General features: G+C 39.5%; 1 protein-coding gene across 4 annotated transcripts in view; it reads right to left on the bottom strand.

The window, feature by feature from the left end:
* Window positions 1-21,365, bottom strand: part of ZFC3H1 (zinc finger C3H1-type containing) — a 54,452-nt gene that overhangs the window by 27,004 nt on the left and 6,083 nt on the right. For 2 of the 4 annotated variants that reach the window (XR_016281231.1, XM_089524102.1), the window contains exons 3-16: window positions 20,298-20,356; window positions 19,257-19,455; window positions 18,900-19,126; window positions 18,332-18,455; window positions 16,207-16,304; window positions 15,336-15,539; window positions 14,445-14,609; window positions 13,105-13,242; window positions 7,160-7,278; window positions 6,649-6,795; window positions 5,654-5,828; window positions 5,358-5,489; window positions 746-1,285; window positions 532-641 (exon numbers count right to left, since the gene is read on the bottom strand). Coding sequence is in view for 3 of the 4 variants with exons in the window: in XM_089524102.1 (XP_089380228.1) it covers window positions 532-641; window positions 746-1,285; window positions 5,358-5,489; window positions 5,654-5,828; window positions 6,649-6,795; window positions 7,160-7,278; window positions 13,105-13,242; window positions 14,445-14,609; window positions 15,336-15,539; window positions 16,207-16,304; window positions 18,332-18,455; window positions 18,900-19,126; window positions 19,257-19,455; window positions 20,298-20,356 (2,437 nt within the window). In the remaining variant the exon portion in view is untranslated. The remainder of the gene's footprint in view (window positions 1-531; window positions 642-745; window positions 1,286-5,357; window positions 5,490-5,653; window positions 5,829-6,648; window positions 6,796-7,159; window positions 7,279-13,104; window positions 13,243-14,444; window positions 14,610-15,335; window positions 15,540-16,206; window positions 16,305-18,331; window positions 18,456-18,899; window positions 19,127-19,256; window positions 19,456-20,297; window positions 20,357-21,365) is intronic. The other 2 variants (XM_089524103.1, XM_089524104.1) reach the window with 2 other exon arrangements.

Genomic DNA, 21,365 nt, shown 5'->3' with positions numbered 1-21,365 from the left:
GAGGGAGAGATGGGGCAGGCACAGCTCCATCAGGCTTAGCCCAGGACAGAAAAAAAGGGCTAACCCTTCATTTCATCTCCCATCACCATGGCCTCACAGGAAGAGAAGAACAGCTGGACTTGATCCCCTTCCCCACAGCCATTCTCTCTGAGACTTAAGGAACACTCCACAACACTTGGGTTTATCTATCATCATGACTTTTTAGATTATGAGCCTAAGGACAGGGAACTGTCTAATTAACAATTTGCAAGCTGCTCTGAGCATTTCTAAAGAGTGGGGTATAAAACAAACAAACATAAACTTTAAAACTACAGAAGCATAATCTTACACTATACATGCTTTGGTATCACAGGAAACGTTCAGTCTGCCCAACAAGAATCACCATAACAATTTTACAGTATCAGTTTCTTGCCTCCTTGACTCTCACTTCTTCCATCCTATGGTCTCTAGTAATCCCCATCCATAGCTAAATCAATTCTAAAGCAGTATGCTGCTTATGGCACAACATTTTAATCTACAGAGCATACATACCTGTAAGATTTAAAAACAAGAAGAGGGCTATGATATGGTCTAAATGGATATGGCTTTCCCTCTGTTTGTTTATTTGGAGCGGTGAAAGGGTCTACGTCTATGGTTATTTCCTAAGAAAGAGATACATATGTATTATTTTAACCACATAAAAACTACAGCTACAATGATCTATCTAAAAACATAGTATTTTGGATTATTTAGTACACAGAATTACCTTCCCACATAAATTGTCTTCATTAGAGATCATAAGTGTTGTATTTTTTTTCAAGACAACTTCCAAGCCATCAGCTTTCACATACAATTTTTTCAATTCATCAATATTCAGACCCAGAAAGAGTTCTGGTTCTTCTAGTGCCTTTTTAGAAAGTTTGTTTGTAGTTTCCTGTTTGGGGGTATCTATGTGCTTAAGATTTGGTTTAGTAAATGAATTTGATTCTTTGAAAGACCTCCTTCGCTCTCTACTGGTGTTGGACAAAACTTCGTCATCAAAATAATTCTCCTCAGTGTCCAAGGTCAGTTTGTCTTGGGTTAGATCATGAAGGGAAGGTTGAGGAAGTGCAAATTCAGGTTCTTCTTCCATAACAGGGATAATATTTAATCGGTCCTTAGTCTGATGTGCTTGGGCCTCCTTTAGTTGCTGAATTTTTAGAGCATATTCATACTGCAGTTGTTGTAGTCTTCTTTTCTCCATTGCAATCAGCTCTGCTGAATTCTTAGGGCTTGATAATGGATCCAATTTCAATATTTTGTTTGGCTGTCAAGAAACAAACATACAGATGGAAAACAATATTGTGTCCAGTTCTGGGCACCACAATTTAAAAAGGATGTTGAGAAACTGGAGTGTGTCCAAAGGAGGGCGACCAAAATGGTGAAGGGTCTGGAAATCATGCCCTATGAGGAACAACTTAGGGAGCTGGGGATGTTTAGCCTGGAGAAGAGAAGGTTAAGAGGTGATATGATAGCCCTGTTTAAATACTTGAAGGGATGTCATACTGAGGAGGGAGCAAGCTTGTTTTCTGCTGCTCCAGAGACTAGGACCCGGAGCAATGGATGCAAGCTACAGGAAAAGAGATGCCACCTCAACATTAGGAGGAACTTCCTGACAGTAAGGGCTGTTCGACAGTGGAACAAACTCCCTCGGAGTGTAGTGGAGTCTCCTTTCTTAGAGGTCTAAACAGAGGCTGGATGTCCATCTGTCAGGGATGCTTTGATTTAGATTTCCTGCATGGCAGAGGTTTGGACTGGATGGCCCTTGCAGTCTCTTCCAACTCTATGCTTCTATGATACTAGGAAACCCATACTAGGTCCAGGCACATATTATGGTGTTAACCATGGACAAAGATTCCGAATTTTGTTCATGGTGGCAAGCCCAACACTGCCTTCCTGCAGCAGCATCAAATCTGGGAGGAGCCTCAGCTTTGTTTAGGCTCTCTTTGACAAACACTTGAAATATGTAAGCTTCTCTGTACTTCACAAGTAGGCAGCAAGCACAGAAACAAGTCTTACTGACTACAATATCTATTTCACAGGTGCATCACCAAGTCAGAGACAAGATTTCACCCATCTGAGTCAGGGGTATAGTCCTTGCAATCACCAATTTCTGACTGGCATCAAGGCTGACTTTTATACTTCATGTATGCTTATTTCATACAGATTAGTCTTGAGTTCTGGTTTGGGGGAAAGGCATGGTATGAAGTTGATAAAATTTAAAGGAGCTTAACAAAGTTTTAATAAAATACATTGCAATAGTTCTTAAAAGTTATTTCACAAGAGTGGACCACATAGCAAGACTTCACTTCTAGGTAAACTACTCATTTAGCTTATAGCACTCCATAAAAATTTAACGTAACAGCAGACATTCTGGATCAAGCTGGGAGCCTACTTAGAGCAGCACTTCTTCCACATTGTGCCTAACCTGCTGCCTATGAGAATCCTGCCATCATGGTATCTCTCTACTTGTGTTTTCCAACCTGAGTGGAACATGCATGTGCATGTAACCTGGGGTGGGCAAAGTGTGGTCCATGGGCAGCATGCAGCCCCCAGGGCTGTTAGTGGTCCCTGCTCAAGAGTAAAAAAAATAGCCCCCATATAGTTTCTAGGGGACTTGGAGGCATTTTCACTACATTTTGAGTCATTTCCAGTTTACTTCTGGTTTTAAAAAAAGGTCTCCCCCTGGCTGCTTTAGGCCCAGGGGAAGCTTTTTTCTTAAACAAACAAACAAACAAGCAAACAAACAAAAAACCCAGAAGTAAACTGGAAATTACTTACAATAATTTCTTGTATTTTAAAAAAAAGCCTCTCCTGAACCTAAAATATGATAAACTCCACCCTCATGCCCTCATATGCTTATGGAGGGCATATTGGGACAAAAAGAATAGCTTTTGGCAGTAGGGGAAAAGTTGTGGCTCAAGGTCTCCTGGGAAGGTTAATGTGCCAACCCCAGCATCTCACAGTTGCCCATTGAAGCAATGAAATTTCTGTTACACCATAACCCGTAAGTATGGAGACAGCTTTCAGTTACAGTTGAACTTGATATTTTCAAGAACAGGAGATCAAACACTCTTTCTTTACCTGTTTATTTATTTATTTGTTTATTATTTTATTTAGGAGGTCCAGGTGCAAACCAAAATCACCACAGATTTGATAGCTTTGTCTGAATTTTAATAATGGGACTAAAAGCAAAGCTTCTAAATTTTTGAACACTAGTCAACTTTTTATTCTTCACCTCTCCCTATCACTACTTTGTTTACCACCAAGCACAACAAATAATTTTAGAGAATTGAAAATCTGCATGATTTGGTGACTGAGCGGATGAGCCAGGAAAGCACAGGCTTGGCCCCTGCTTTTCCTGCCCTGGGTGTTAACCAGGATCGGTCTCTGGACTAGCATAGGTTTACACTCCCATCCCCACACCATGGTACACCACATATCACTTGCCTTGCTCCATCCTTGCAACTAGACTCCCTAGCAGACTCCTCTTGGCGCATCTGACATGGAAATGGTGCACCTAGCTGCACCCAAATGGCCATGTGCCATTTCCACCTCAGATATGGTGACAGAGGTCTGTTCATCAGTGGCGACGAAGAATGGAGGTAAGGGACACAAGGGGCCATCTGATCAGCCAGGGTCTGCCTCAAGGTTTCCAAGAAATGATGCAGCAAACGGGTAAATTTGACCTCGGTTAAGGCCCTTTTACCCTGGGATTAGGCCAAATCAATTGGATCCATGCCCAGTCTGCCAGGATCCAGCCCAAACCTGGCCCTGGGGCATTGGCCTGCTACCTCCAAATTGGACAATGTGAGGCCAAGGGGGAACACAGGTGTTTCAGGCCGTGTAGACAGCCACTTAGTTATCTGTGAATTAAGAGTAATAAGAAGTATTATCCTAACTGAGGCACGTTACAGACCACCCGTTTGGGGCGGCCTGTAACCGGCCCTTTCCCCTGCCGGATCGGGGCCTCAGCTGCCACAACGGCAGCCTCCAAGGCCCTGATCCGCCACTTTCCAGGCTGCAAAAGGCCACTTCCCCGCGGCCTGGAAAGGACACCCGATGGCAGCGGGGAGGAGAAGAAAGGGGCCGCTTGGCCCCTTTCTCTTCTGTGTCGCTGGGCGCAGCCATGTAAAGACTGCGCCCAGCAACGCAAAGCTGGAAGGAGCTCCGAAACGGAGCTCCTTCCGAGGCCGCAAAAAGGGCACTCTAGGCGCCCTCGCTCGGCTCCACTACGTCACAACAGCGCCACCCTGTTTAGAGGCGGCGCGGTCGTGACATAATGGCAGCCCCCATGTAGAACGGGCGCCGCCATTTTGTACGGACTGGGTCCGTACTAGGGTTAGGGGCGTCAGGAAGTGACGCCCCTTTCTAACCCTAATATGGACCCAGTCCGTACTTTTATGCCCATCTGTAACAGGCCATAGTAAGCATAAGCATTTACCTTCCAATAATTACCTCTACTTGTGTTCATTTTCATTTTTCAAATGATTCAAACCAAGATGAAGATATTCATATTAACAACAGGAATTCAACAAGTTATTTTAAAAGCATCGAAAAGCTGAAACCTGCTTAGTGAAATTTTTGATTCTCTCATTTTTTATCGGGCAAACTACTGTGCAATCACAAACTGTTTTTGACAATTTGTTCCAAAAATAGTTTGCTATGTATCAACAAGGGCTGCTGTTAAACAAAGAACGCCAAACCCTTTCAAAAAAGGTTCCTTAAATCTTACTCAATACCCATGGTTCAGCAATCTTTCCTCTTTTTTAATCAAACTATTTACTATTGGAATTTACTATTTTACCAACTAAGTATGATTGAAAGTTCATTCTGTACATTGTAATCATGCTTTCTGGCCTAAACCTGGAACAGTATACCATATATACTCAACTACAAGTTGACCTCGGGTGTAAGTCGAGGGCAGGTTTTGGGGTCAAAATTATGGATTTTAATATGACCAGTGGATGTTGAGGATAAAACCTAGGGGCCTGTAACAAAGGACGTAAAGGACAAAGCAAAGGAAAATGATGCCAAATAACTTATACAATTCTGGCAGGCATAACTGTTTCTGCTTACTCTAAAAGGCTGAGTGGATGAGAGAGTAGAGGGGGGTCAGTGCTTCTTTTAGGTGCTGCTGGGAAGGACTAAACCCCCACCTTTCACCACTCTACTAAAGTACAGTACTAATACTGACCTGTTGGTAAGTCAAGCAAGGATTTTGGGGCCAATTTTTGTACTAAATTGTTTAAATTTATACATGAATGTATACAGTAAGTCTAATATGGATCAAGTTCTTGTACGTTTCTGTAAGGCTAAGTTCCTAAGTATAACCTTACCCCCAAATGACTCTGTTCAAGTTTTCGTTTTCCAATTTCTTTACTAGCCAATGCTTTTGCTCGAGCAAGCTCTTCTCCGTATTTTAATGCCAGCGCTTTCTTTGCTGTAACTCGTTGCTGTACTCTGTGGATCTAAAGCATTTTAACATTTTTCAGAAAAATGATACACTGAACCAAACTGTGTAAGTATAGAAATAAACTGACAAAATAGCACTAAACATATCTAATAAGATCAGAAGACCCAGAAAGCTGCTATATAAACTTGAGTATTTACACAGTAACAGAAGACAACTTACTTGTTCTTGAAGCTTCTTCAAAAACATCTTATTAGCATTTAATATTTTTTCTGTTGCTTGCAGCTGTTCATTAAGTTTAGCAATCTTGCATTCAGCAAGACGAACAGACTCTTTCTTCTTTGCCTCTTGCTGCAGGAGATGTTTCAGCACAGACTCATCCTTCATCAAAAGAAGTCTAACAGAACAGAATTAAGAAATAAAACTATGTAAAATCAGAGCCATCATCAAAACCATTAGAAATCTAGGCATTTTGTTTTACTATCTGAGCAAAAGATTTCCAGAGTAAGACCATAAGGCTAACAAAAAAAGTGAAGGTATGTTGCAAAGAACAATTTTACTGCAAGTGCCAACACTTCAGCCTTAATTAGCATTTTAACTAATACCTGAATAAGTGGGTAGAGCTATAACTCCACCCATCCTTACAGGACATAGGCTGATATCTAACAAAAAGCTGACTTACTGAAAAGAGGGTATATAGTCAGATAACAAGCACAGTATGTGAGTCACAGTTTGCTATTCAAGTGATGCATAATAATATTATGCTAATATTTAACAATATTTAGGGCAAATACATGAATAGCCAAGAAATGTCTAGAATGTTTAGCAAATAATACCTATGAATGTGAAGCTATGGCATGAGAAACCAACGGTAGTTTTTCAACTACTTTAATTTAAGTACCATATCTGAAATTTGGAAATGTGGCTATACACTGTATGCTTTGGAAGCTCCAGAAAAAATTCAGAAGAAAGCATATAAAAATAACAAATAGTTAAGACAGCAAGATGTTAAGAAATTCAGGTGAATTGGGTTAGCTGAGCTCAGCCAGAAGGAAATTATGAAGAACTTGTCAACAGGAATTATATGGGAGTAGTTTATTAAAAGCAAAGGACTATGAGAAGGATAATGGACAATCTCAAGTAGGCAGAAGAAAACTAAAGGCTGGACTGCCCTTCCATACAAACATCTACTTAGGGTTAATATTACAGAAACTTACTTGTGTTTTTTGAGTTTTGCTTCTGCATCTGTAACTTGCTTTGTGACTATTGCTATCCTACCAATTCCATCAAGTTCAGCGTCTGAGTTCCCTGGTGATGAACTTGCCTTCAAGGGTTCCGATATTATCAAACGCTGTTTCTCCCGGCTAAAATATTTTAAACACATTATTTTCCAAATATTCAACATTTTCAGGTTACATATACTTAGACAAAGGAAAAAGAAAATATACTTTCCTATGCTTAGCAAAAAAAAAGAAAGAAAAAGAAAAAGAAAGAAAAAAAGAAAGAAAAAGAAACAAGTCTAATCTGTCTTGATCACCTTGAATCATTCCATATTGCAAAATAATTTAAAAATTAATTAAATTGATAATTTTAAATAAAATTATCCAAAATAATTTTAAGGATTACCAAATCAGCCCCCAGACTGAGAGTTTTAAATCTTCAAATTATTTTTCCCCTGACAATAGCTGAAATCATTTTCTTGATTGTTACTGTATAAGACCAATATACCTGGCAATCTCTTCTTTCAAGAGTCTATATTCTATCTTTTTATCTTCTGGTAAGGCCTCAGGAGTTTTCACAGGGTTATTTTCTTTTTCTGACTGTAAAGGTCCTTTAGGTTTTGATGCCTGTAACCAAAAGAGCCAATACTATTAGACATAGGAGCTGTAGCAATGCCAATTAGGAAGTACAAATTGTTTCTAGATAGAAGAAGAATAAGCAAGATAGAGTTAGTTCTTCATACACCAAAACAGAGGCAAACAACATTTAACAACCCCTACCAAATGGACTTCTATGAGCTAACTGGGTAAGACAATTTTTACCCAACTATCACGAAACCGGAATATTGACAGAACCAGTAAACTATGTCATAGAAAGACATCTGTAATAACAAGGATATTAAGATGCTTAATTTATTTTAATAGACTATCCTGTCAACATGACTTTGTCCTTGCCTCAAAGTCACATTCCTGTTTACTCATGTATTTGCATCTCCTACATGCATTTGTAGCAGTATGCAGGAGAACATGTACCCTACAGATGGGACCTTTGTGGTGATATCCAAGTTTCTTCCTCAAACAGATTAGGAGAGCAAGCAGAATACACACGTCCCTCCACATTTGCAGCTTTGACTATTCTTGGATTTTATTATGTTCTCTCTAGGAATCTCCAGGTCATCCAGAGCAACTCTATGGTCAACTTTAACCAGAAGTACTCAAGGACCTAGAGATTCCTAGAGAGAACACTCCACTAGTAATTTGTAGCTCCTCCAGCGCAATTCTATGGTCAATGTCAGGCAGATGTTAACGACAGAGTTGCACTAGAGGACCTAGAGATTCCTAGAGAGGTGTTCTCTTGGGTAAAAACATAGTGTTTTTGTTATTTGTGGTTTTTCCACATTCACTGGGGTCCTGTGTCCATAACCCCAGCAAATGTGGAGGGACGAGTGTACAAATGTTTTGAAGCAATACCACATTGTAGAAAGATCCCTAGAACAAATAGACCACTTGGACAAATCTCTTAAAAGCCCACCTCCTAGGGAAGGCTTTGGCTACTGGCAAATGAATCAATTTATCACATAAAGCAGGGCAGAGATTGCTGTGGCTGTTGTGTGTGTATCACTTAGAAACATAATGTCATGTTGCAGCAGCAGTACTCCAATACTCCTTGAGAACCCTTAAGACTAGTAAAATGTGTTTTAAAAACTCTAATGCAACAACTAATTATCACCCTGATAAGCTGTGATCCTCACAAAAATACAAGCCATCCCAACACTGAGGCAATGAATGAACCAAATTTCTTCTTCTTCTTCTACTTCTTCTGCATTATCACTCCACATTGACTCACATATACTTTCAATGTTACTTCTTCAGTAGGTAACACAATCTTTTCTCTGACTGGCACTGCTCAATCTCCAGAAGCCTGTCTGACCTGACAACTCCAAGATTGGACAACTGATTCAATAGCTAGGTAGACTAGATCATATAACACAGCAAGTCATTAAACTGTCTTGCATCATGCACAATATAAGCTCATAAGCATCTGTCCCAGATTCCATTCAGTGCAACTTTAGAGATATTTTTTTCTTTCAGCATCCAGATCTCAGCGTTTCTCAATGTCTTACAAAGAACAGTCTGCCTTCAAATCTAGACAAGACTGTGCCCCAATGCTGACAGCTATACAGGTTGTCAACTGTGGACAAAGGGGCTTCCACTGTTCCATTCAGTGGAGACCTCTTCTGAAGATGGCAAGGACTACAAGGATAATTTTTTCACCTCCCAGTCATTGGTCTGCTCAAATGATCTTTGGCTCATACTTCCAAGGAGATTTCTGGGTTTTTACAGGGATGAATGTGTCTATGGCTCCAGTCTTCTTTAAAGAAGTGTATATTCCTTGTGTTGTGCTCAAGTTTACCTCCCAAGCAATGGTGACATATTCTGTCTACAGTGGAACTATTTTGTGCCAGGCACAAAACAGTGATATGCATTTTCTTGATGGTTCTCATCTAAGAAAGGAATCTAACATTATTAAGATACAAGCTGACCTATATCCTCCCTGTTTTAAAAGGTATGTCTCGGAATCACCAGGGATTTCATAAATTACTGAAGTTAGCCTGAAAGAATACAGTAACGGAACTGCTATTTCACATGGGCACAGTGTAATAACTTGCACTAGCTGGGCAGAATGATGTCTTATCTAAGGATATCTACTGAGGCTAGAAATCTATCTTCTAATGAATTATGCTGAACAATGAGAGGATACCTGAACTTTCTTTTCAAAAACATGGATAGAGGGTGTCTTCACCCTCCTTTCCTCACCAATAAGGAAAACCATATGGTAAATATGTAAAGAACTGAGAGTAACACATTACCAATGGAGCAGGTGCTGCAGGGAATCAAGGAATCAGTGTGGTGACGTGATTTGAGCATTGGGCTATGACTCTGGAGACCAGAATTTGGATCTCCGCTCAGGCATGAAAACCCACTGGGTGACCCTGGGCAAGTCAATGTCAGCCTCTCAGAGGAAGGCAAAGGCAAATCCCCTCTGAACAAATCATACCAAGAAAATTCTGTGATAGGTTCACCTCAGAGTTGCCGTACGTCAGAAATGACTTGAACGTATACAACAACTTTTTCCTGGGCCTAGGACTACAGTAAATACAGAACTGTTCCTGTATATCTTTTCTAGTTTTAGGTTTTAATCATATCGAACAGGCCAAGAACTCTGTAACTAGCTGTGAATCCCTCTGAACACATTTTAAAACTTTTAAAAGATGTCTACCCCAAATCAAATGCCTTCTAGTGTATAGTAAACTGACAGTCTGCTTCTCAGCCATCTGAAAAGACTGAACGTAGGAAAACTCCACTACCTGGTGCAATAGCCCTACATCCCTACATGTTGGAAGAAGCCTATGAGAACAAAAGAATGAGGCACATACTAGTACACTTCTCCTACTCTCAGGTGAAGTGGAAGAACTCATTTTGTCCTTCACTGAAACATCAATGGAAGACATAAAAGTTTATTCCCTAGGAATGAAAGAATGATTAAATTTAAATCCAAAATATTACTGGGCTTCCCCATAGCTTACAAGGATCAATACTACCCAAGTGTAGATCTCTCAAGTATTGGATAGATCAGTCAATACTACTGTAGCTAAAAGACAGATTGGCCTAGCATGGGAATAGCCAATCATGAGCCAGAGAGTGTCAGCCAATTAGATGCCAGCCGGGAAAGGTTGAAAATTCCATTTTCACAGTTGGAATTTCAGTTAGGGTTCTGCTGAGTCCGAGTGAAGGAGAGTTTAAATGTTCCAGAGGGGAACTGAGGTTATAGCCAGAGTTGAGGGCTTATAATCTAATAGATACTCCAGGTTAGGGAGTTATCTTGTGAAAATAACCTGTGGGTTATATTTTGCCTGAGTGGCCAGATAGGGCTTAGGGAAACTAAGCAAGAGAAAAGGGCAGGGTGAATGTCCTTGAGAACTGTGTAAAGAGTTGACTGATTTGCAACAAAGTGCCATCTAAGAAATACAAGTGCCTGAACAATTGTTTATATTAAAGCTATCCAAGTAACATCTGTTTAAATTACCTGTTTAATAAAGTTCAGAGTTTACTTCAATAAAAGCTTGTCTACAATTTAAATTTACAACCAGGTTACCACCATCCCTACACAGTAGGTTAAAACCAGTTTTTTTTAAAAAAGGGTCAGCTCAAGTTTGGGGACCCACTGTCACATAAGTAATTCTTTTGATGGCAATTTAAAGAGAGGGTGCGTCATAACTACTTCAACTACTGACCTACTAAAGATTTATCTTGGGCTACTCTGGCCAAAGGAAACTTTTATTAATAATTAGATAGCATATAGAATGTATTCAAGAATGTATTGAAGTCATTCCAACTTATGGCAACCCTAAGGTTGTTTTTTTGGCAGTTTTATTGGCAAGTTTCTTCAGAGGGGGGTTGCCATTGCCATCTTCTGAGGTTGAGAGTGTAATTTGCCCAGGGTCACCCAATGGGTATGGAATTGATACCTTAGCAAAAATGGAACTGACTGGCTATCAAAGTGCACAGACTCATGTATTAGATGTCCAATGGTCCCTCTAAGCAATTAATGGCCTTGTGCAGTATGCTCAGCATTTGTTTGGGAGCCTATTCACATGAAAGGAAGGACAGAAACAGAAGTATCCATCATAGAAAATTTTAGATTTTTCAAGTTGTCTGGGTTGTAACAAGTTTTTATTCAGACAATCTTATTCTTGTTTAGCAGTTTTGATGAAATTCTAGCAAGTGGACAAATACAACGTATCAATTTAGAAACCGATAGTTGTACTCTTGAGTCTGGGTCTTAGAGCATGCCTGTCATTTTCTTCTACTTCACCAAGAAAAATAGCAGGCGGGGAGAGAACAAGCCTTTAATATACAGTGGTCCCCCGGGTTACGAAATTAATTCGTTCCGCTGCCCTTTTCGTAACCCGGAAGACTTTTGCTAGCCGAATTGCCATAGGCGCTAATAGCGAAAGCCGCTTTTTGGTGCGAAATCGCGCCGAAAAGCACCAAAAGTTTTTTCGTAACCCGAAAAAACTTTCGTAACGCGGAACAGTTTTTTTAAATTATTTTTTTTCGTAACCCGGGAATTTCGTAAGGCGGTGCTTTCGTATCCCGGGGTACCACTGTACTGACATGGATTTTCTTCAGTAAATGCATGGTGAGAAAGTGTGACCAGTATCCAAAGGGATATTTCCTCTTGCAGAAACTGTTTCCCTCCTTTTTACAGGCCCACTCCCCAGCCCTAAAAATCTGCTCTGAAAAACTGGGAAACCACTCAAGAGCAGACCACCAGCACAGTCAAGGCCTGCAAAGGGCAGTTATGTTTCTCATACTACTATCCGTCATAGACAGCTGGACATAGACATATCCCTGTTGGTTCTGCTGGCCCTCTCAGCCACTTTTGATATAACTGACATTGGTGTCTTTCTGGACCACCTCTCTGGAATGGGACATGGCAACACTATTCAATAGTGCTCCAATCCATCTTGGTGTGAATTTAGAAAATGGTGATCATGCTTGGGAGGAAGAGTCCTTCAGGATCCAGTTTTGCCTCCCATGCATTTTAATGTATGCATGTTTAGAATTTAGGTTTTGGGTATCACAAGTATATCAATGACACACAACTCTCTCCATCTAATTGCTAACCAATGTCTGCTTTCAATAATGAACTGGATGGTGGTGACAAATTTAAGCTTAAATCAGACATTACTGAGGTACTCCTCAGCTAAAAGGCAGATCTGGGAACAGGCAATCTTGTCTGCAACATGGGATATACTCCTGCATTCAACCCTAGGCCAGGATGCCCAGGTTATTTAACTGGCCAGAGGTGCATTTGCAGTGAAAACTAGTGTTCCATTCATTTCTAGAGATGTCAGATCTGGCTATGATGACATATACCTTGAATACATCCTTTCTGGATTACTGGAACACACTCTACACAAAGCTGCCTTTAGAAACAGTTCAGAAATTTGAATGGGTCTAAAATGATGCAGCCAGATTGATGATAAGACTGGTAACAGGAAACAGACAACTCCACTGTCACAACACCTTCACTACCTACCCGTCCCTTTCTGAGCACAATTCAAAGTGCTGGTTGCAATCCATAATGCCATTTATTACTGGGGTCCAGGCTGCATCTTTAAATCAAAGTTAAACAATAGGTTTACTTTGTTATAGATAATCAGGAAGAACAAATGTCTAGCTGGCAAAGCAATATTTTTTTAAAAAAGAAGTGTCATGGAAGTGAGAGGAAATTGTTGAAAAAGAACTTTAGACTTCTACATTTTCAGCTGGGACACAGGGAATAACCTCTTTATATAGATTGTTCCTTCATGCCATACAGAGAATGAAATGTTTTCTATTTTTTTGAAGAGGTTTGTCGCTTACACACTTGCAAACAATACTTACCTCCACAGTTCTTCTAGCTTCTTTGATCATTGACTCTAGGCCACCGAATACACTCGTGGTACAGTTAGGTTGCTCTGTATCTGACTCACTGTCATCTGAGTCATTCAGTGTAACCACAACAGATTTGTGCTTTGGAAGCTACAGAAACATAATAATAATTTTGACTATACATCCAATGCAACATCCATTTTATGTCATCTTGTAACTGAACACCAAGTTCAATGCAAAGTATAGTGGGTCCTTGGTATCTGCGAGTTTGATATCCACAGATCTGAGCAACCACGGATTGAAATGAAGAAATTTTTTAACCTGCAATAGCCAAGCTGAGAAGCAGCCCCAGGAAGCTTGAAGCAAGATCCAGGCAAGCCAATTACTCCCTCCTCCACGGAAGTCAATCCCACCAAAAAGCCACAGTCAAACCTCTTCCTCATTCTCTTTCACAACCTCACACCACAAAGCTGCTGTCAAAATGTAAACCCCTATCTCACTCCATTTTCTACTGTCTCACAAGGAAACCTCTCCCAGAATTTAAACTCCTGCTTTGTCGCAAGGAAGCCTCTGCCAGAATTTACACTCCTGCCTCACTCTGTTTCCCACCTTCATACAAGGAAGCCTGTGACAGAATTTGAACCCCTTTCACTCAAATTCACCTCTTTGACACACTCCTTCTGCTGTCCCTCTGTGAGGTGCATGAGTGGCAAAGAGGTTTAAAATCTGGCAGAGGCTTTGTGATGGGAAAGTTGAGAAGATGGGAAACAAAGTCAGGAAAGAGTTTAAGTTCTGGCACAGCCTTCATGGTGGGAAGGTGGAAAACAATGCAAGAAGAATGTTTTCCTGGTGCTGAGACATTTTCACCCAGGTATTTTATTTAATACTGACTAGAGCATCTACAGTTTTCAGTATCCATGGATGGTGGTGTGGTGGTGGTGGTCTGGAACCAACCCCCAGAGAATACCAAGGGCCGAATGTACAATCACATTTCTTTTTAAATTTTTCATAAGTTTAATCTATTAGTTCTGTTCAAATCACTGATTTCTCTACTCCCTAAACTAACACTTCCCCATATTTTCAGAAATTACTATTGTCCAAATTGTTAACCTTCTAGTCAAATAATAAAATTAAAGAAACCCCAAATCTCTACATTGACAGATAGAGTGGAATATTGTTCTTTAAGAACAGAAATTTCACTGTCTTGTTAAAAAGAGAAGACCCAATCTAACCTAGCATCAGTACATGACTGAGAAAATTATTGCATCCACCCAGAATACATACCATTTTTGCTTTGGCAATATTTACATCAAATGTTTGCAAATGAAACTATTTAAAAGTTGTTTTATTACCGTGATCACTGTTCGGGGAGGTCTTGGTATTCTAATAATCTTGGTGTTCTTTACACGAGGTTGACACACTGTATTAATACTGACTGCTGAAAGATTGCTTCTTGACACAGAGTTAGAATTATTGGGAAATGGTGGTGACGGTGGACCACTGTTACTTGAATTCTCCTAATTAAAAAAAATATTATGTTATGGATCAGGTGTGTGCATGTGCGCACATACATGCGCTTTCAATTTTCCTGTCAATTTATTGTGACCCCATAGATTTCACAGGGTTGTCTTAAGCAAGAAATAGTAAAAGGTGGTTTTGCCAGTTCCTTCCTCTGATATATACCCTACAGCACAGGGTATTCATTGATGACTCCCATCCAAGTACTTACCTGAACTGCTGCTGCTTAGGTTCCAAGATTAGACAGGATTGGAGCCTTTCGGGTATTTAAGCAGACTGTAACAAAGTAGCTTACTATATTCAAGCTAAGGTTGGGTATTCAAACCCACTAATATTGCAAATAAGTATACATTTTGTACGAATATACTTTGAGTGAGAGACCACACAGGCCATGCAAAGTTAGGGGCCTTATGAAACTGTAATGACTACAGATCCCACTGAACTTGGAAATTGCTACTATAAGACTCCAATCAAGTCACTGCTCAGATTCCAGAAATTTGAAATGTCTTAACTCTGAAGCTATTTGTTCAGTTCAGAGTGAATTTATCCCTCAAATATGAAAGCTATCAGCTTAACTGAAAAGAAAAAAAATGGACTTGGGGATTACCCACTCCCTTCATTTTACTAACTTCTCGCCTACATTTCTTTCCAAACTTAAGAAACTCAACATAACACACATTGGGTGCACTGTCATCTAGTAGCTATAATCAGAAGTTAGTCAATACCTCTGGTTTGAAAGATCTCTTGTTTGCAAGAGATTTTAGGAGCTCTTCTCTTAGTAGCATTTCTTCTTCCTCTTCTTCATCTGCAAATGGAGGCTTTGGTGGCTGTTCAGGTTCTTCGGGTGGAAGAGGAGGAAGGGGTGGCAAAGGCTCTGGAGAAACACTAGAAATGTCTTCCATATACAACTGGCTAATTGGTGGCAGAGTCTAAAACACATTTAAAGGTGGGAGGGGAGGAGTTCTTAGTTCTAATTCACTATTTGGCTTTCCCAAGCAGCATGTAAAGTACACAAGATAAAATTATATTACTCTTCAACACTGAAGATCAGCAATCCCATTTCTAAGTTAAAGTTAATGAAGTACACAGCATGTATCATGTAATGTACCTGACAGTGCAATCTCATATACATCTATTTTATGTATCTTCAGTTCCAAGATGGCTTACACATAAGTAAGATTTCTGCCTTAGTTCACAATTAGAAGCCCATGTGTTAAGAGACAGCAAATAAGAACACTTAACTATTTACTAGTAAGTACACATGTAGCTAAAGTGCTATCTCTCAAACCTATTTTAAATTATAAACAGGAAAACCAGGTAATACAGGATGCAAAGCCACCTGTGCTAAATGGACACTACTACTGGACAAACCAGTGGCATAACAACAAGGCTAGAAAGAAATTTCCATTCAGCACTGCCCTAATTTCAATAGCTGGAGGGAAAACTTTCAAAATGGCCAGAAGGAATGTATTAACACAAGACAGAAGCTCACAGGAAAAGACAAATGCTTCAAAACAGACATACAGAAGGCATAACAATACTTCCAATTTCAGCTTTTTCTACTTCACAACTCTTTGATTTTGTAAAACTACTTACTGAAACCTGTGACGTAAGAGACAGAGAGATTTGTGGAAAAGCAGGAGGAAAGTATCCAACAGGGCATTCAAAGTATGATGGCTGAACTGGAGAAGATGCTGCAAAAGGCAAAGCAAAGGACTGAGTTTCAACATCAAAAGTTTATTTCCTATAAACTTTTACTTTAGTATAACTTAAGAGCACAAGCCTCTACAGAACGGCATTATACGCTGATGTGGCGCCGTGGCATACGCACACCAGCCGCCCCCACACTAGTGTCATGCCATGCAACCAACCGCATGGCAGGGGGGTGTCATGGCACTCTACTGATGCAGTGTTTAAATGTGCTGTGCAAAAGGAGTGTCAAAAATCTGCCACCATCACAGCTTTTTGTGGTTTCTTTGTGCCATGGAAAGGCCAAGTGGGGGTCATGGCGTGCAGTTGCCACGGCCACAATCTGGCAAGGAAAGGGTGGCCATCTGTTGAGCCCCCAAGATCCACAAATACATTACATGTATTATATATCTACTACTGCAGAAAATATTTTCTTTACTGCATCAATGACTGATGAACATTACCCCAACCCCAAACATGATCATTCCAACTCCATTTTTGAAATGGATGTTTAAGCCCATCTTTAAAAAAGCAAGGTGCCAGCACACGTGGAACATACATGTAGAAAGTAAGCTAGTTTTTGGTAGAAGTAAAAAAGAGAATGGACCCCCCGGCCATTCAAAATCAATACAACAGCTATCCACATACATCCAGCATGGACTAATACAATGTGGTCTGTGTAGACAACAGACAGAGTTGGGCCAGCATAGCAACAGCCAATCAGGAGACACCTGGCAAGAGCCAATCACAGTGAAGGCTGGAGAAGATAAATAGGGCTGTTACTGAGAGGGAGATAGAGTCTGAGTTAAGTCCAGAGAGGGACTGTTTGGTAAAGGTTCCAGGGAGGAACAGGGTTGAAGTCTAGGAGTGAAAGACTTAAAACCCATATAGAACTCCAAGTGAGGGAGTTAATATAGGGCACTATCCTGTGGGATAAAGATAGCCGGAGAGACAGGTTTATTAATTAGGTTCAGGGAATGTGAGCCCGAAGAAGGACAGAGTGAGGGCCCTTGGGAACAGTAATGTTTATTCTCTGAGGAGAGTGGTGGAGAGGACACTGTCATTATGACAAGATTGAATCTAAGAAAGCAAAACGTCCAAATGAAACAAGTAATGTGATTACATGAAGAAACAAATGTCTTATTTGCAAAGTACTAAGTTTCTCTTGTTTGAAACATCAGTTTAATAAAGTTCTGTTATTATTTTAATAAAAGCTTGTCTGACAGTTAAATATATATATCCACACTACTGATATAAGACCTTTTAAAAAAACAATTTTAAAAGGGGTCTGTCAATTTGGTGGCCACGAAGCAATAGGAAAACCTCTTTGGGCTGCCTCAATAGAAAAGTAGCCAAGAGAGAGAGGAGTCTCTCATTCACAGTCTGCAGGTGACCATCCTTAAGATGGGTTAGAAATCTTCACTGTCACAGAATGTGGTCAGCTGAATACCAATAGAAGCAAAATGGCTGGATCACACAACATTTATTGTGCTCCAGCTGTGCTAGTTGTCAGTGTATTTCCAAGCTAAAGAGTTTAGTTTTATCAGCTGGTTATTATTTCTGTTCTGATTCCTTTAAATTATGTTTCACAGAATAGGAGAAGTCACATTAAAAGTTGCAGTGAATATTGGAATCTGCCTTTAAGGACACCCCATTATTTTTTAAAAAAAATAAAGCACTGAATGTGATCTGAATAGAAAAGCCTTCAGTGAGTAATATCTTAGTGACAGATACCCTAAAAAATTATGTAACATTTCTTCTTTTTTTTAGTTCAGTACAGCTACATCAGCATAAGTAGGTATAACTGAACTTTGTAACATGATGGCAAGCAAAAATGCGCCACTGCACATATTAGTTTTGGTGCAAATCCAAGATCAGTAGACATGATGAACCTTTCACCTAATCCTTCAAATGGCCTCACATGAAAATCCATACTATTAAAATCAATAAACCGTATGCAATATACACATTTAAAAACTGCTTCATTGGAAAGACAGAAGTGTCTACAAGGACTGAGCAAGTCAACACTTACCAGGAGAATTTGTTTCACTTTCTGTGTCCATGGCAACTTCATCATAGTTGTCATACTGGTAGATTCCGCCTGCACTCTCGTTAGATTGCTTATCTAATGACCGCCTCAAATCTTTATCTGAAGACTGTAGAAATATTTTTGTTAATTTATATTCTTGAACATTCATAAAGTTGCAGAAATTTTGCTACAAGTTCCTTTCAGAAAGAAAGGCTACAACAAGCATTGCTTTTAGGGTAACTTCTGATGCTTTCTCTGAGGCAAAACTGCACAAATGGGTAAACTTCATTCCACCAACAAATGCAAACTAGCATCTGTCCACAACAATGTGATGAGGTAAATTCTAAGGTAGCTACTGGAAGGCCAGCAAATTCGTAGCTAGATAGGATATCTACTTAGGCCTCAGAGATCTAATACGATCAGAACTGTGGGCCATTAAGGTGGCAAATCTACAATGCAAGATCAAAGTAAGATCTTCTTTTTACACAAAACCACCAACGTTCTGCATTAAATGTTTCAGAGATATTAATCAGATTCATAATTTTCACATAATCCATTACAGAAAATTCACCTTGCTTCTTGATCTTATCTTTCCACCAACGAGCTTCATGAACCTATTATACTGCTCCTCTTGATTTGAAAGATCACGGATTTTCCTTATTTCCTCTTCTCTTTTCCTCCTTTCCTCTTCTTCCTCTTGCTTCCGTTGCTCCTCTTCCTTCTGGCGCCTTTCTTGTTCCTTTTGCTGCTGCATTTTTTTCCACAGTTTTGTTTGCTGTTTCCTCAATGCTTGCTTAGCTTTAAATAAAGAGTAGAGCTTAATTTCATTTAATTTCTCCAAAGTATAAATCTACAGAGAACATAAGCTTGTAAACTATAAACATTACACAACAAGCGAGAGCCATTGCCAAACAATTTAAATATTTACCTGCAGTGCTTGGTTTTTTGGCCGAATGGGATTTTGTACTAATTTTGACTTTTTGCTGTACAGTTTTTGTCTTTGTTAATTTTTCCTTGCTTTCTTTCATCACTTGCTGCTCTTTCTGCTGCCACTTTTTACTGGCAGACTGTAGAGCTAATAATCTTAGCTGCAACTCTGACACCTCCTCCTCTTCATCAAGCAGTTTCTAATGCAGAGATAAGATGATAAACACACCTTTCAGTTTTCTATTCATTGTTAAATTATTTTTACTGTATCCAAAAACCTGCTTTGAAGGATTTTTTTTTTTTGGGGGGGGGGGGGGGAAACAGGTTTAAAAAATACATTTTTTCCAGTTTAAACTGGATTTTTTTGTTTTAAGCCATTTTTCCATTAATGTTTTAATGTACACCAATTTTTACTACTTATTATTCCTATTAAATCTGAATATATATAAATGATACATAATAAAACATACGCAGTACTCCCAGAAATACAATTTGTTTCAGAATGGCATTTCTTGAAACTATAAAATAAAGTGATTAAAAAGAAACAACTGAAACTAGATATTGGTCTAAAAATGAACAACTGCCAATAAACTGTTTAAAAGTTTATAAAATTTAAGCAGTTGTTGTTCCATTAAAATGGATGGAAAATAATAATAGCCAACTTCAAAACATATATGAACAATCAGTTAAAAAAAAGGAGTATGGTTTTTTAAAAAGTCATTTGGTTTAAACCAACCAACCCTGGTGCTAAGATTAAAACTGTGTTTGCATGTGCCTTCAAGCCGCCTGCCAACTTAAGACAACCTATTAATTTTTCATTGTTTTCTTAAGCAAGGGATACTCAAAGTTGGTTTAGTGCTCTATAAAACAAGAGGACGTTAACATTACGAACAGAAAAATGAGTACAAGTACTAGTGCTTTAAACTATTAAACACAACCAGATTTCTGAGTTAACATTCACATGATTGCACTTGGAGTCTGCATTTTGCTAAAATTAAGATCTTTATTTTGTGGGTTTTTTCCTGAAAAATCTTGATCTTACCTTTTCTGCGGCAGCATCTGAAGGGCTAAGCTTCTGTTCTCCTTCTTCTTTTTCTTCTCCTGATTGAAAAAAGAAAGACAGCATATTTTTCTAACCATAAATAAAACATGGAAAGCAATGCTCATTTTAAAATAGTTTTTAGCAGGTGTACCACACATAAAATACTGGAAAGTCTAGTTGTAGTTAAAAAGAAGCACACAGGATTCCAAGTGTCTATCTGTTTTAATTTTTTTTTACTTTACATACAGATGCACTCCATGCACCAGAAATCTGAAACAGAGAACTCCCTCGATCCACCTCTATTTTCCCATTGATTTCTGTGAGTCAATCTCAATACTTGGAATATCAGCAGGACTGTGCAAGAGGATCTCAAAAGAAGATTCCAGGTGCTATCGCTCACCAAGATCAAGTTCGGTTTATGACTTGACTCCACTAAACTATGCTACAGGCACTGCAGATTCCAAGCCACCTACTCTAACAGTCCCAGCAAATCATAATCAGGCTGGATTTGTCATATCCGGGCTGGGTATTTGCCAGTGCCTATGACAAATATGGAAACACGCCCTCAGCTACATCACACAACATTTCAAGGGTAGAGATCTATGATCCCATCCAAATAGGACACTACTGTTCTCTTCTCTTCTAATACTACAGTGACAGCACTCTAGTGCAGTTCAGTCTTCAAATTCTGAATAACAACAGTAAAGGAACAGGAAGAGGAAAACACAGCACACATCAAACATACTGAATGTAAGAGGACCTGAAATATTCATTTAATTTGTAAGTTGCATTATGTAATCTTAATAATCTTTGTTTGAATTTTGATTAATTCTCTTGTAATTTTAACTGCTTTTACTTAGGGCTGAAACAGACGGCCCATTAAAGCCCACTTCTGGGCATCTGGGGAGCGCAGCGTTTAACACACCACACATGCCGAAGACACCTGGAGGCCAGGTGGCTGCCCAGACATAAGCGGCTTCAAGACGCTCCAGCCCTGGAGCTGCGGCAGGGCCAGAAAAGGCAGCCCTTTCCCAGCTCAAATAGGAGAGGATTTTTTCCGCTTCTATT

The sequence above is a fragment of the Sceloporus occidentalis genome, unplaced genomic scaffold, assembly GCF_023333645.1.
Source record: "Sceloporus occidentalis isolate IW3139 unplaced genomic scaffold, rSceOcc1.0.p SCAF_5, whole genome shotgun sequence".
Lineage (NCBI taxonomy): Eukaryota > Metazoa > Chordata > Lepidosauria > Squamata > Phrynosomatidae > Sceloporus > Sceloporus occidentalis.
This window is presented reverse-complemented; position numbering and strand designations above follow the sequence as displayed.